The sequence below is a fragment of the Nicotiana tabacum genome, chromosome 19, assembly GCF_000715075.1.
Source record: "Nicotiana tabacum cultivar K326 chromosome 19, ASM71507v2, whole genome shotgun sequence".
Classification (NCBI taxonomy): domain Eukaryota; kingdom Viridiplantae; phylum Streptophyta; class Magnoliopsida; order Solanales; family Solanaceae; genus Nicotiana; species Nicotiana tabacum.
In genome coordinates, this window is record NC_134098.1 from 114,615,431 (window position 1) to 114,629,842 (window position 14,412).

The 14,412-nt window shown below is 36.3% G+C and overlaps 1 protein-coding gene across 1 annotated transcript; it reads left to right on the forward strand.

Moving 5' to 3' along the window:
- The first annotated feature begins 366 nt into the window (after window positions 1-366).
- LOC107794264 (auxin-responsive protein IAA16) lies at window positions 367-3,913 on the forward strand. The gene is made up of 5 exons (XM_016616742.2): window positions 367-771; window positions 2,669-2,892; window positions 3,324-3,459; window positions 3,570-3,631; window positions 3,743-3,913. Exons 1-5 carry the CDS (start codon window positions 509-511, stop codon window positions 3,778-3,780), a joined length of 723 nt encoding a protein of 240 aa, XP_016472228.1. The 5' UTR covers window positions 367-508; the 3' UTR covers window positions 3,781-3,913.
- Window positions 3,914-14,412: the final 10,499 nt, after the last annotated feature.

The following is a 14,412-nucleotide window of genomic DNA, read 5'->3' on the forward strand; positions in this document are numbered from 1 at the left end:
GAAAAAGTTATGATTGTTGTCCCCTCTATTGTCTTATCATACTGCTTTAGCTCACGGTTTTTTATTGATTATTACTGTAAGAAAAGAAAAAAGAACGACAATAAGTGGAGCCTAAGCAACAAAAGTAAGCGCAAAAACAGTACCCAACTTGCTTAGTCCATTATTATTCCAAACAAGAAAACAAAATGAAAAAAAGAAGAAATTAAACTAAAACCCCAATCAAAAAGAAATGGCGTCAGTGATGACATATACTATCCGACAACCCGAGACCGACCCGGTTAATCATTCACTTCCACGTGGCAAAATCCTTGCCCTCTAAAATATATCATACTCTTCACATATATTATCATATATAGCATGCTTGCTCATGCTCATTATACCCTTCTTACTCATTCATTCTCAACTTTAAAAAGAAAAGCACCAAAGAAACAAACAAGAGAAGAAAAAAAAGGACAAAATTTCATTGTCCTTTGTTGAGGAAGGATTTTCCACCTTAAAATCTTGGCAAATGACGAGCGTAATAGGAGCAGAGCGTGACAAAATTCGATTGGATTATGAAGCAGAGACAGAGCTGAGGCTAGGGTTGCCGGGAGCCATTAATGGAAATGAAGGTGAAATGACGTCAAAGAATAATGGGAAGAGAGTCTTTTCAGAAACTGTTGATTTGAAACTAAACCTTTCTTCAAAGGATTCCACAGTTGATAATCAAGTTGACAAAATGAAGGAGAAGAAGAATATTGCTCCCACTGATCCTTCTAAGCCACCAGCCAAGTAAGTGTTAACTGATTATTTTGATTCTAACAAATATTTTTAGCGTAATTTTTTCTTTTACGGAAAAGAAAAATATAATTACTGTAGATATATATATTACCCTTTCTTCAAAGAATAGAAAATCAAATATATATGATAAGAAAATCAGACAAACATATAACGTGTGTGTTTATTTATTTATTGATTCATATAATATTTGTAACGGTAGTTACAATGGCAATGTAATTTTATCATTTCGTTCCATTTTACGTGAAAGTAGTTAACTTTTTTCCTTATGAAATTTTCTAAGTCATGTTGTATGGTTTTGGAGCTTTAGTTTTATATGGGAATTCCAGACTATTTCTTAATTCTGTTGAGTTTTATGTTTAGAGTATGATAATTTAACTCGTAGAAAATGATAAATGTACAATATTAAGGGACCAAGAAAGTTTTCTTTTCTGCTTTTTGTTGTCGAATTATCACTTTTATTACTTCTTCCTTTTACTATTATATTCTCATGCAAATTCTAACTACTTTGTGCTTTATGTTACTATAAATTACTAGATTTGCATCTCAAATCACACGCTAGAAACCGTAGTAATTTATCTCTGTTAGGGATCAATTAGTGATTTAAGGGAAAACCTTTGGTAATGCAACATCAAAAGTATTATTTGGAGAATTTTTTGAGTAGAATTACTTTAATTTTCTTCTAAAAAATTGTTCCTAAAAAATGGAAAAAACTAAATGTTAGGTGTCAGAACTGTAACCTATCTTTTTGAGCAAATTGGACTTTAATAGGAAATGGGTATGGCTGTGGTTTGGTACTTGTTTTGTCTGGATGATGGAGAAAAGAACAAAACATTTGGAATCTTTTACTTTCATGACCCAACATTTTAGTGGAAAACACATGGACCTTTAATTTATTATCTTTTCACTCTCTTTTTGAAAATGTAAACAATTTATTCGAAGAAAACAAATCTAGAGGTACTTTACAGAGTATTTCTTTGTTACCTCTTGTTGAGACAAGGCATGTGTGTGCTTAGGAAGATAACAATTGACAAATGGTACAATACTAATATAAAACAGTATAAACTTCACATCTAGCTGAACCACTTTATCAAAAGTAGCTATGTCCATTATTAGCTAGAGAAGTATTGTTCTGAACAATTTTATTTGTTCATTATACTAGAAATATATTTTTATTTTTACTTTTTAATTTTAAAAAATCAAGAGAACTATTTTTTTTTCCTTTGTTTTACCCTAATCATTAATTACTACTCATTTTCAAATTATTTTCCAATACTTCTTAAAATGCTCTCATTATTATAGGTGTTATGGTAAAATATATACTTCACTTATCATTCTTAAGAGGCATACAAGTACATTGTGGACAAGTAAAAGTGAACGGAGAGAGTAACTATTATAGTCACTCAATTACAAACAAATTAAAATCGAATACATGAATTTTTAGTAATTATATTGGAAAAATGACCCTGAATAGCCGCTTTAAAAATAACAGCCGAAAAAATGTATAAAATATGTATATTTTTTTGTACATATATACATTCTGTATGTTATATATAAAAATTATACAAAGTTTATACACTTTTTCGGCTACCAGATGTAAATAGTTTCTGGCACGGTTTAAAAGTGATAATACCCTAATTATATTGCTACATTTAAATCTTTGTATATCTAATATTCGTTAAAAAAATTAACATTTGAATCTCTGATAATATTTGTTTAAGGTCTTGGCAAGCTTTTGACCTAATTTCTCTTTTTTTGCACTAAATAATAGGAGTAACTTTTTCGTTGTAGAAAGAGGTAATTAATATCTTTTATTTATGGGATAATTAATGGAAAATTATGAGTGCATGGAACTAATGGAAAATGGTATTGTTTTATTTCCTTATCTTAGGGCGCAAGTTGTGGGTTGGCCACCAGTGAGATCATTCAGGAAAAATGTACTAACCGTCCAAAAGAAGAGCACCGGCAACGGCGAAAGCTCCAGCGGCGGCGCAGCCTTTGTGAAAGTTAGCGTGGACGGAGCTCCATATTTACGTAAAGTGGACTTAAAGATGTACAAAAGCTACCAACAACTCTCTGATGCCCTTGGCAAAATGTTCAGCTCTTTCACCATTGGTATATACCTACATAATCTTTTACCTTTTCATATTTTGCAATTAAATATACCTGCACACTCCAAGTTTTTTATTTTTCTGTTTTGGTTTAATCATCTTGTATTCGAAATTTATTGGCCCTTTTAATTAAAATTCACGTCGTTTAAGATCTTTTTTAAGGGATATCGCTCCCTACTATTAAGGGATATGGTGAGATCTATGAAATCACCCTACGTTGGACTAGAAGTGTTCAGCTAGATCCCTGAGAATAAAAAAAATAAAATATATACAAATTTCACAGCATATTGCCAATAAAATTAACAAAATGAGATGAAGACAAAATATACATTTTTTACTTACCAAAAAAGAGGATTGAGTAAGATATCTATTTTTTTTTTTGTGTGTGTGTCTAAAATTCTTTATATAACATTTATTTTCTTGAAATTTGTGTAGGAAATTGTGGGAATCATGGATTTAAGGATTTCATGAATGAGAGCAAATTGATAGACCTCTTAAATGGCTCAGACTATGTACCTACTTACGAAGACAAAGATGGAGACTGGATGCTTGTTGGTGATGTACCTTGGGAGTAAGTTTCTAATTGCATCTCCAATATGTATTCAATTTTCGTCATACTTTTTTGGTTTTATTATGTTATTTTGGTGATTAACTTTAACTAATTCCTTACTTTTATTCTAGGATGTTTGTTGATTCATGCAAACGCTTAAGGATAATGAAAGGATCAGAGGCAATTGGACTAGGTACATACTCACACAAGGAATTAAGTTCTAGATTACTTGTATTTAATTATTGTTTTCCTTATTTTCTTATCCAATTTCTGTCACTAAGATAAATAGCTTTACTTTATGCAGCACCAAGAGCAGTGGAGAAATGCAAGAACAGAAGCTGAAATTGATGATCCAATTACTTGTTCATTGTATTTTATTTTTTTTTTTGTTTCCATGGTCAAATTATATATTGACCTTGGAATTTTAAATCTGTTGTAATTTGATGGTTTATAAAATATATATAAATTATGAAAATATTATCTACGAGAAGAAAATATTTGAATAGTTGTCAACTAGTATATGACAGCCTCATATTGGTTGAAGCCCTATTGTTTGGGAATCTTGAATTATATACATATTGTATTTGGGCCATGTGTAAGTGGCATTTAAAGTTTACTAATAAATTGAAGACAAGTAACATGACACATTAAAGTTATTGGGAGGCAAGGCCATGTGCTTTGCTAATGGGGACAAACTTATTGGGATCGCAATTATTTCAATCCAATAGTGTTGTGGGCATTATATTATTTATTTGTGTGTGGCCATCCCCATTATTGACTCCATTTTGAGGTCCTATATGTCATTTGCTGTCCTTTGGATGGACGTTCAATATATTAAAGAGGAGATCTCTTGAAATGAGTGGACATCCAGAGTCTAGTTTGAAGAAGGGAAGGGGGGTGTAATGGAGAAGACGAAGAAAAGGAATGATATACGACATGGATGGTTGTTACGTATCCCTATTGTATTGTTCGATGAATATAACGTTTGGATATATTATATCGTTTGCTATCATTTTATGATGTCACACACCAATAATATGACGAATAAACTCGCAATATTACTTTAAAAAACGAAGAAGATATAGAATAGAATTATTATATAAAAAAATAGGGTAAATATTAAAATATAATTATTTAATGATAAGGAAGGGCAAGATGAAAAAAACAAGGTAACGATGACACCACACCAATTTCGTAATTACATAAAATTACACTTTTCGTTGGTACCTACTAAGAAGTCACCCTCTGACTTTAAACGCTTGAAAGATGTGAAAATTGTATAGGAAGAGAATGGTGTCAAACATTTTGAAACATCCCAATCTGGAAAGGGCGATAACAAATGCAATATAAATTCATAAGTTTCGATATAATCACTACCAAGTGTGAAGCTGCATGGAATATCCATCAAGGATATGGCTGATTTGCCAACAAAAACCACCATCAAGCTAATTCAGTTACAACGATACCATGCTTAATATTTGTGGTGTACATTTGACTACAGAGATGATCAAAATTAATATCAGACATTTTAATGCAACTCTCCTCCGATTCTATGACAGGTAAAACACATGTCAATAAAGTAGAAATTTGTATAGAACTTCCGGAGATAATCCAGATATATTGCATTACCAAACTATATACTTAAAGCTTGAATGATAAGAGATGCATTTGCAGCAATGAACAGTATTAAAGGTTATTCCACTCAGGCTCATCTCTGTCTAAAGCTTCAAGCTATAAAGAAGCAACTGTTTTGATGACGAGGTGATGAGGAACCCAGTTCCTTAATTCGTAAGTCCTCTAAAAAACCTACAGTTCCAAAATCTAGGAAAGATTAATCTGTGAGAGTGATGGAGATTAGCAATGTTAAAGTGGAAGAGTCTAGTTAGAAAGTGGCTGAGGAGTCTGGTGAGAAAGTGTCTTAAAAGTCTGGAGAAAAGGTGTCTGAGAAATCTGCAGAGAAAGGGAAAAGTGTGAGAAAATCTCTGAAACGGAAGGTTAGTGCCAATAAGGAACCAGGTTCCTCCAAGAAGGCCAAGGTGGGTATGGCCAAGGATGAAGGAAGAGAAAACCTGAGAAATCAGAAGGTGTTGTGGGGCAGAACATTTTCTCCTAATATCCTTGGCATGACACGGATGCGCCAACTGGTTTATATCTGTGAATTTCAATAGTGGACACGTTTGTTCACAAATGAGAGTCCTAAGGTGTATAAGACGGAGGTGCGTAGTTTCTATGCTGACATGTTCACGATGGAAGATGACAACATATGTCTGAAGGTAAATGGTGTTGATTTATTGAAGGATGAGGTTGTGCTGGGGATAACTCTGGGAGTGCCTACTGGTCGTATATCATCCATTGAGGAGACTTGCTTTTCAAACTTTAGAAACGTCATTTTGAAGGATGATGCAGTACAACAGGGGGAACGGGTACACAAGAAGGCTCTCCTTCCGGTGTACCAATTATTGCTCGAGATAGTGAACAAGGTTTTGCTCCCGCGTGCAGAAAGGCGTTCCATTACGTCACGAGCAGACATGTTCCTTATGGAAGCACCGGATGCCTACTCCACTATTAATCTGCCGGGCAACATGATTGAGCACATGAAGAAAGTGACACACTTTAAGGATGGTAATCATGGGTTGCCCTATGAATTTTTACTCACTAAGGTATTTGAGTTCTTCAAAGTTCCTTTGGGAAGGCTACAGTGGGTACTCGCAAGAAGACTTTCTCCAAGACCACCTTAGAAGAGTGTGAGTGCATCGATAATAAAGGAGGGGTTGGCAGCAATTCCACTATCTTTCAACTAATTCAAGCTCAGAACATTGCCAATGAAGAGATAAGGAAGTTAAAGGCACGGAATGTCATTCTTTAGGGACAACTTAGTCAGGCCCAGGAGGCACCTGGTTCCTGCAGTACACAAGGCGCAGAGGTTGCCCGTCTGACCAAGAAAAATGTTACACTCAGGAAACAGACCGAGGACCTGAAGGAGAGGTTGTTTAATAAGCAAGTGACAACAAATGCTCGAATGGATATTCTCCTTAAAACCCTTGTCTCTTCCTCTTCGCCTCCCCATTCCTGTGTTCCTTAAAATCGTTCCCTTCCCAGTGTCAAGTTCAAGTTGTTTGTCCTCTGTTTTGGTTTTTTTGTTTTGATGCGTTTATTGGCTTGTACTTTTTCTGCTGTTTTATTTTGTTGATGCTTATTTAAAAAAAGGTACTACTAATTCTGCTCCCTGCATATTTTCAAATTAATGAATATCCCGTCATTTTGCTATATGTGCCTTGCTCTTATGCTCTGCTCTTCGTCATGTTTGTGTGTACACATGTGGCATGAGTTATGCTTGCTAGACTTATTTTTTCTTATTACTTGTTACTAATCTTTTTATGATGCCAAAAGAGGGGAAAATAATTTAGGGGGAATGGGTTCAGGGGGAATACAGAAAATATTTATGGTACTCTGGTTCTATAGGAAATATTTATGGTACTCTGGTTCTCAAGGAAAATTTCAATTACAAGTTTGTCATCTGTATTCCCCCTGAACCCATTCCCCCTAAATTATTTTCCCCTTTTTTGGCATCACAAAAAGATTAGTAACAAGTAATAAGAAAAAAGAAGTCCAGCAAGCGTAACTCATGCCAAATGTGTGCACACAAACATGACGAAGAACAAAGTATAAGAGCAAGGCATGCATAGCAAAATGATGGGATATTCATTAATTTGGAAATATGCAGGGGCATAATTAGTAGTACCATTTGTTACATAAGCATCCACAAAATAAAACAGCAGAAAAAGTACTAGCCACTGAACGCATCAAAACATAAAGACCAAAACAGAGGACAGATAACTTGAACTAGACAGTGGGAAGGGAACGATTTTAAGGAGCACTAGAAGGGGGAGGCAGAGAGGAAGAGGCAAGGGTTCTAAGGAGAATATCTATTCGAGCATTTGCTGACGCTTGCTCATTAAGCAACCTCTCTTCAGGTCCTCGACCTGTTTCCTGAGTGCAACATTTTCCTTGGTCAGACGGGTAACCTCTGCGCCTTGTGTACTGCTGGAACCATGTGCCTCCTGGGCCTGACTAAGCTGTCCCTCAAGAATGACATTCCGTGCCTTTAACTTCCTTATCTCTTCATTGGCAATGTTCTGAGCTTCAATAAGTTGAGAGATAGTGAAATTGCTGCCAACCACTCCTTTCTTATCGATGCACTCACACTCTTCTAAGGTGGTTTTGGAGAAAGTCTGCTTGCGAGTACCCATTGTATCCCTTCCCAAAGGAACTTTAAATAACTCAAATACCTTAGTGAGTAAAACCCATAGGGCAGCCCATGATTACCATCCTTAAAGTCTGTCACTTTCTTTATGTGCTCAATCATGATGCCCGACAGATTGATAGTGGAGTAGGCATCCAGTGCTTCCATAAGGAACATGTCTGCTCGTGACGTAATGGAACGCCTTTCTGCACGAGGGAGCAAAATCTTGTTCACCATCTCGAGCAACAATTGGTACACTGGAAGTAAGGCCTTCTTGCGTACCCATTCCCCCTGCTGTACTGTATCATCCTTCAAAATGGCATTTCTAAAGTTTGAAGAGCAAGTCCCCTCAATGGATGATATGCCACCAGTAGTCACTCCCAGAATTGTTCCCAGCACAACCTCATCCATCACAAAATAAACACCATTTACCTTCAAACATATGTTGTCATCTTCCACCGTGAACATGTCAGCATAGAAACTGCACACCTCCGCCTCATACACCTTAGGACTCTCATTTGTGAACAAATGTGTCCACTGTTAAAATTCACAGATATCAACAAGTTGGCTCATCCCTGTCATGTTAAAGATATCAGGAGAAAATGTTCTGCCCCATAACACGTCATTAAAATATCAGTTTCTCCCTTTTCCCTCTTTGGAACCCAAGCGTCGTACCCGTTAGCCAACGACCCGTCTACCCAAAAATAATAATACCCATTCCTAACTGGTCCCTCACCCTCCTTAAATAAACCCAAAATGTATCTCTATCATCACTGTTCAAATCAAAAGCCAAATACTCTTTTTCTTATTACAAACCCCCCACCATGTCTAAGAATCTAGAAGCCTTAAATCTTCCAGATGTCGTCCCCACTGTGTCATTATATCAAGAAGCATAGGCAACAGAGCCCAAGTCTCCCATTTCATCAAATCCAAACCTCACAAGAGATTCTCAACTACCCCCCTGCTTCTTCTCCAACCCAAACAAGTTCTGGTTTTCATCGGAGTCGCAAAACTTCGAATCCAAAGAGGTTTGTGGTTGTGACCTCTCCCTCTGCTTCGCAGAAAAAAATGGTTGAGGGAGAAACAGTAGAGGGAGAAGAAAATCAGGAAGTTTTCAGTCTGCAAGTTGAAGAAAGCTCTGAGGCAAAACAAAATGCAGTTTGTAGTGGTGAAGAATCAGCGCTGATTACCCCAAATCTTGACTTGAATGTTGCCAACCCTATAGGTAATACTCTTCATGTGCCTTTTGAATCTACTTTGGGGTTGAATGAATAAGAGGATATAGAGAATATACTATTAATAGCTGCTGAGGGGAGTTTAGTTGGTGATTATGAAGGTGTTTCTGAAACCATTGGGTCTCAGGGGGGAAGGTGATAGTCTATAGGAAGAAGGTAGAGAACTGGTGCATGTTGAAAATCTGGCACCTGAAAGTACTACTGGGAAACCATATGGGGGACCTGATTCCTTAGCCCAAGAGGAGCCCTCTGCTCTGACTTGGGATGAAACCCCATGTTCTTCAAAAGAACCCCAGGTCAGTACTGATCCCCCTCCCTCCCCTCATTTCGATGTTAAGCCATTAACCATTGTTGTTCCTGAGATGAGATCTCTTTCTAAGGAAGAGAATGAGAATAGTGAGTAAGATTATGACAATATCTCCGTTGCTAGTTTTATTTCTGCTAGGAGTAGTAGGGCAACTCCCAAAAAACCCACTCCTAAAAGAGCTACTACTAGGCTGCAAAAGAAGGAAGCTCTTGAATCATTTCTTAAGAAAAACAAAGAAGAAAAGAAGAAGATGAGGTTGATGAAGGGTGAAAAGGTAGTGAATGAATAGGTAGTGCCTCCAGCACTTATTGTTGATGATGATGAGGTGATGAGGAACCCAGTTCCTTAATTCGTAAGTCCTCTAAAAAACCTACAGTTCCAAAATTTAGGAAAGATTCATCTATGAAAGTGATGGAGGTTAGCAATGTTAAAGTGGAAGCGTCTAGTTAGAAGGTGGCTGAGGAGTCTGGTGAGAAAGTGTTTAGAAAGTCTGGAGAAAAGGTGTCTGAGAAATCTGCAGAGAAAGGGAAAAGTGTGAGAAAATCTCTGAAACGGAAGGTTAGTGCCAATGAGAAGCCAGGTTCCTCCAAGAAGGCCAAGGTGGGTGTGGCCAAGGATGAAGGAAGAGAAAATCTGAGAAACCAGAAGGTATTGTGGGGCAGAACATTTTCTCCTAATATCCTTGGCATGACAGGGATGCGCCAACTGGTTGATATCTGTGAATTTCAATAGTGGACACGTTTGTTCACAAATGAGAGTCCTAAGGTGTATAAGACGGAGGTGCGTAGTTTCTATGCTGACATGTTCACGATGGAAGATGACAACATATGTCTGAAGGTAAATGGTGTTGATTTATTGAAGGATGAGGTTGTGCTGGGGATAACTCTGGGAGTGCCTACTGGTCGTATATCCTTCATTAAGGGGACTTGTTCTTCAAACTTTAGAAATGCCATTTTGAAGGATGATGCAGTACAACAGGGGGAACGGGTACACAAAAAGGCCCTCCTTCTAGTGTACCAGTTGTTATTCAAGATGGTGAATAAGGTATTTGCTCTCTCGTGCAGAAAGGCGTTCCATTACGTCACGAGCAGACATGTTCCTTATGGAAGCACTGGATGCCTACTCCACTATGAATCTGCCGGACATCATGATTGAGCACATGAAGAAAGTGACACACTTTAAGGATGGTAATCATGGGCTGCCCTATGGGTTTTTACTCACTAAGGTATTTGAGTTCTTCCAAGTTCCTTTGGGAAGGGCTACAGTGGGTACTCGCAAGCATACTTTCTCCAAGACCACCTTAGAAGAGTGTGAGTGCATCGATAAGAAAGGAGGGATTGGCAGCAATTCCACTATCTCTCAACTGATTCAAGCTCAGAATATTGCCAATGAAGAGATAAGGAAGTTAAAGGCACGGAATGTCATTCTTTAGGGACAACTTAGTCAGGCCCAGGAGGCACCTGGTTCCAGCAGTACACAAGGCGCAGAGGTTACCCGTCTGACCAAGAAAAATATTGCACTCAGGAAACAGGCCGAGGACCTGAAGGAGAGGTTGCTTAATGAGCAAGTGACAGCATATGCTCGAATGGATATTCTCCTTAGAACCCTTGTCTCTTCCTCTTTGCCTCCCCCTTCCTGTGCTCCTTAAAATCGTTCCCTTCCGAATGTCAAGTTCAAGTTGTCTGTCCTCTGTTTTGGTCTTTTTGTTTTGATGCGTTTATTGGCTGTTACTTTGTCTGCTGTTTTATTTTGTTGATGCTTATGTAACAAAAGGTACTACTAATTCTGCTCCCTGCATATTTTCAAATTAATGAATATCCCGTCATTTTGCTATGCATGCCTTGCTCTTATGCTCTGTTCTTCGTCATGTTTATGTACACACATGTGGCATGAGTTACGCTTGCTAGACTTCTTTTTGCTTATTACTTGTTACAAATTTTTTTATGATGCCAAAAACGGAAAAAGTAATTGAGGGGGAACAAGTTCAGGGGAAAAATAGGAAATATTTATGATACTCTGCTTCTACAGGAAATATTTATGGTACTCTGGTTCTCAGGGCAGAATTTTAATTATAAGTTTGTCATCATCAAAAAGGAAAAAATTGATAGGTTGTTTGATGATGACAAACTTGTAATTGAAATTCCGCCCTTAGAACCAGAGTACCATAAATATTTCCTGTAGAACTAGAGTATCATAAATATTTCCTATATTCCCCCCTCAATACTTTAAATCTTTTTGCTGCCCCATTTTTTAACCAACAGTGGTATCAAGAGCTTCTTTAGTCTTACGGGATCTATGAGTTCTTGCAAAGAACCATTTTCAAATTATTTTTAACCAATATTAATTTTAAACCCATTTTCAAACATGGCAATCAATAGTCTCTCTTTGAATGCCCCACAAATTTTCACTGGCAAAAACTATCGAATTTGCTAAGTGAAAATAAAATCATATCTTAAAACCTATGATTTATTGAATGTTGTAATGGAAGAACAATCCTTACGAGTAATCTCTAAAAATCTTATCATTGTCCAGAATCAAATACTTTCAAAAAAGATTTCAGATAAGACAAGGTCATTAAGGGTATTGTTTATGCACAAAACCATATGACGAAAAAGAAAGAAGAAAAGAGGAAAAAGAAATGCAGTACAAAAGTGTGCAATTTCAATAATGCTCAAAACAATTCTCAAGTACAAACAACATAAGCAAGAATTGAAGAGGAGCAACTTTTTAAATTGCAGCAACTGAAGTAAACGAGGAGTGTTGAAATTTTGTTGCTTTCAGTTACTACAATAAATTTTTTAGCAGAATAAGTTACTTAGTTTTAGGATGAATTTCAATTTTAAATTTCTATTAGATTGTTCAAGTTAATGCAACTCTCCTCCGACTCTATGACAGGTAAAACACATGTTAATAAAGTAGAAATTTGTATAGAACTTCCTGAGAGAATCTAGATATATTACATTACCAAACTATATACTCAAAGTTTGAATAATAAGAGATGCATTTGCAGCAATGAACAGTATTAAAAGTCATTCCACTCAGGCTCATCTCTGTCTAAAGCTTCAAGCTATAAAGAAACAACTGTTTTGATTAATATTAGGAGTTATTTTGACATTAATAATCAACAAAAACGACTGAGAGCATGCAAAAGCTAAAAGACAATTCAAATTCCAATCTAATACTGCAATGATCTATTACTGAAACTCACTACAAATACCAACAAAAATATGGAAGAACTAATTACACGCGAAAAGCATAAAATATAAATCAGAATGCATGAACTTGAACAAGCCCTCTAGTTCATCACTTTGCAAAATGGAAACAAGAAATCATCTAATTTTGTCACAAAAGTCGGATGAATTCTTGTTTCCACTTTGCAAAGTGTTGAAATTTTGTTACTTTCGGTTACTACAGTAAAAGTTTTAGCAGAATAAGTTGCTTATTTTTGGATGAATTTCAATCAATATTTTAAATCTTTTTACTGCTCCATCTTTTAAAAAAACAACATAAAGTGATGAAATGTTACTGTTTTCTTTCGCTAGAATGCAAGAGATTAGTGGTAAAATATCCAAATTCTGCATCAGTCACAAGTTTATTGGCTCACTAAAGTAAAATGTTTCTCATTTTAACTTTCAGCAACATATATTAAGTGTTTTGACACACAAGCTATTTTTAGGAATAGGGGCACACCTCATAAAGGTGACATCAACTGTTAGTCCCGCCAATATTGCTGTATTTGTAAATAATAATTCTGTAAAATATAAGTTATGGTAATAAAACAGTAATTAATTCGAGCTCACTGAATTCACAGTGTTTCCTTAAGGAATTTAATCCCCTCCTAGTACCCAAGGTAATAGATTATTTCCTCCCAAGATAGAATGAATCACACACTGATATAGCGGTAATTCAAACCCCAGTGTTTCAGCGAACACAAAGTTCAATCAATCGATCATTTGACCGAAGCCGAAGCCGAAGCCGAAGCCGAGCCGAGCGAGCGACGACGACGACGCGAGACTTACTTTCTTCTTAACTCTTTAAGAGCTACAAGAAGAGCAATTATATATATACCCACCAAAAATCTTTTCTTTTTCCAATATGGGACAATGTCTCATTGTCAAGAGGGAGAAACTTAAAATTTTACTCAAAAATTTCATTTTTTCTCTATTTCTCATTCACCCTTATTTTAAGACTATTTCATCTTAAATAACAAAAACCTCAACAACCACCACTTCTCAGGAGTACCAGGTATATATGCTGAACGCGGTGTCATTGGTGGTTGTCTACCAGGAATTGATGGCAAGTAAGGACTTGGAGCATTACAGCATGGAGTAAAGAAAATGAAATTATACTCTCCATACAAAGATCCAAAATGACAACGTAACTCTCCTTTTTGATTCCTGAAAAAGGAAACTTGTCTCTTGGGATCCCAGCATCATTGTAATTATCTCTCGGAGTTTTGGCCTAACCAGAACTAGGAGTAGGTGCTTGATACGCCGTTGAACGAGGATTCCCTACTCCTGATATGCCGTTGAACGAGGACTAGATAACTAAAAAATGAAAGGAATCATCATAATCACATCAGAAGAGAACGCTTCATTTATACAGAAACAAAGGGGAAAAGGGAGTAAATTTCACGCTTCATTTATACAGAAACAAAGTAGAAAAAAGAGTAAATTTCATGGGTGGGCATTCAACTTTGTATTCATTACGCAAAAATTACTTTTCTTCTTTTTGTTATGTAAAAATCATTTAACTTTGTTCTCATTACCTCTGTTTTAAAAGGCGTTTCTGGGGCGAGCCCCGGGACGATGGTGTGGGGCAAAAGTCTCAAGAGGCGTACGCCCCGCAATTTAGGGCATATGTCCGGGCATGCGGGGCGCGTTTTTTTAGTAAGGAGTAAGCCCTAGAGACTTTTTCAAATTAAAACAAAATTTGTTGAATTAGTCCTTCATGTAATACCCAAATTTTCAAAAGTCAGTTTGGTAATTACTCAAAAGGTTTAAAAAGGAACTCAAAAGTACTAAATTTAAAAGTAAAGACCTTTTTTATTGATTTAAGCTCTAATTCATGATTTTTTCAATTTTTTATCTTGTCCGCTAGTCTGCTAGTATCTCTCAAAAGTAATGAATATTTAATTTTTTTTACAAATACAAAGAGAACTATATTTTTCTTTATAGCAGCAAATCCAA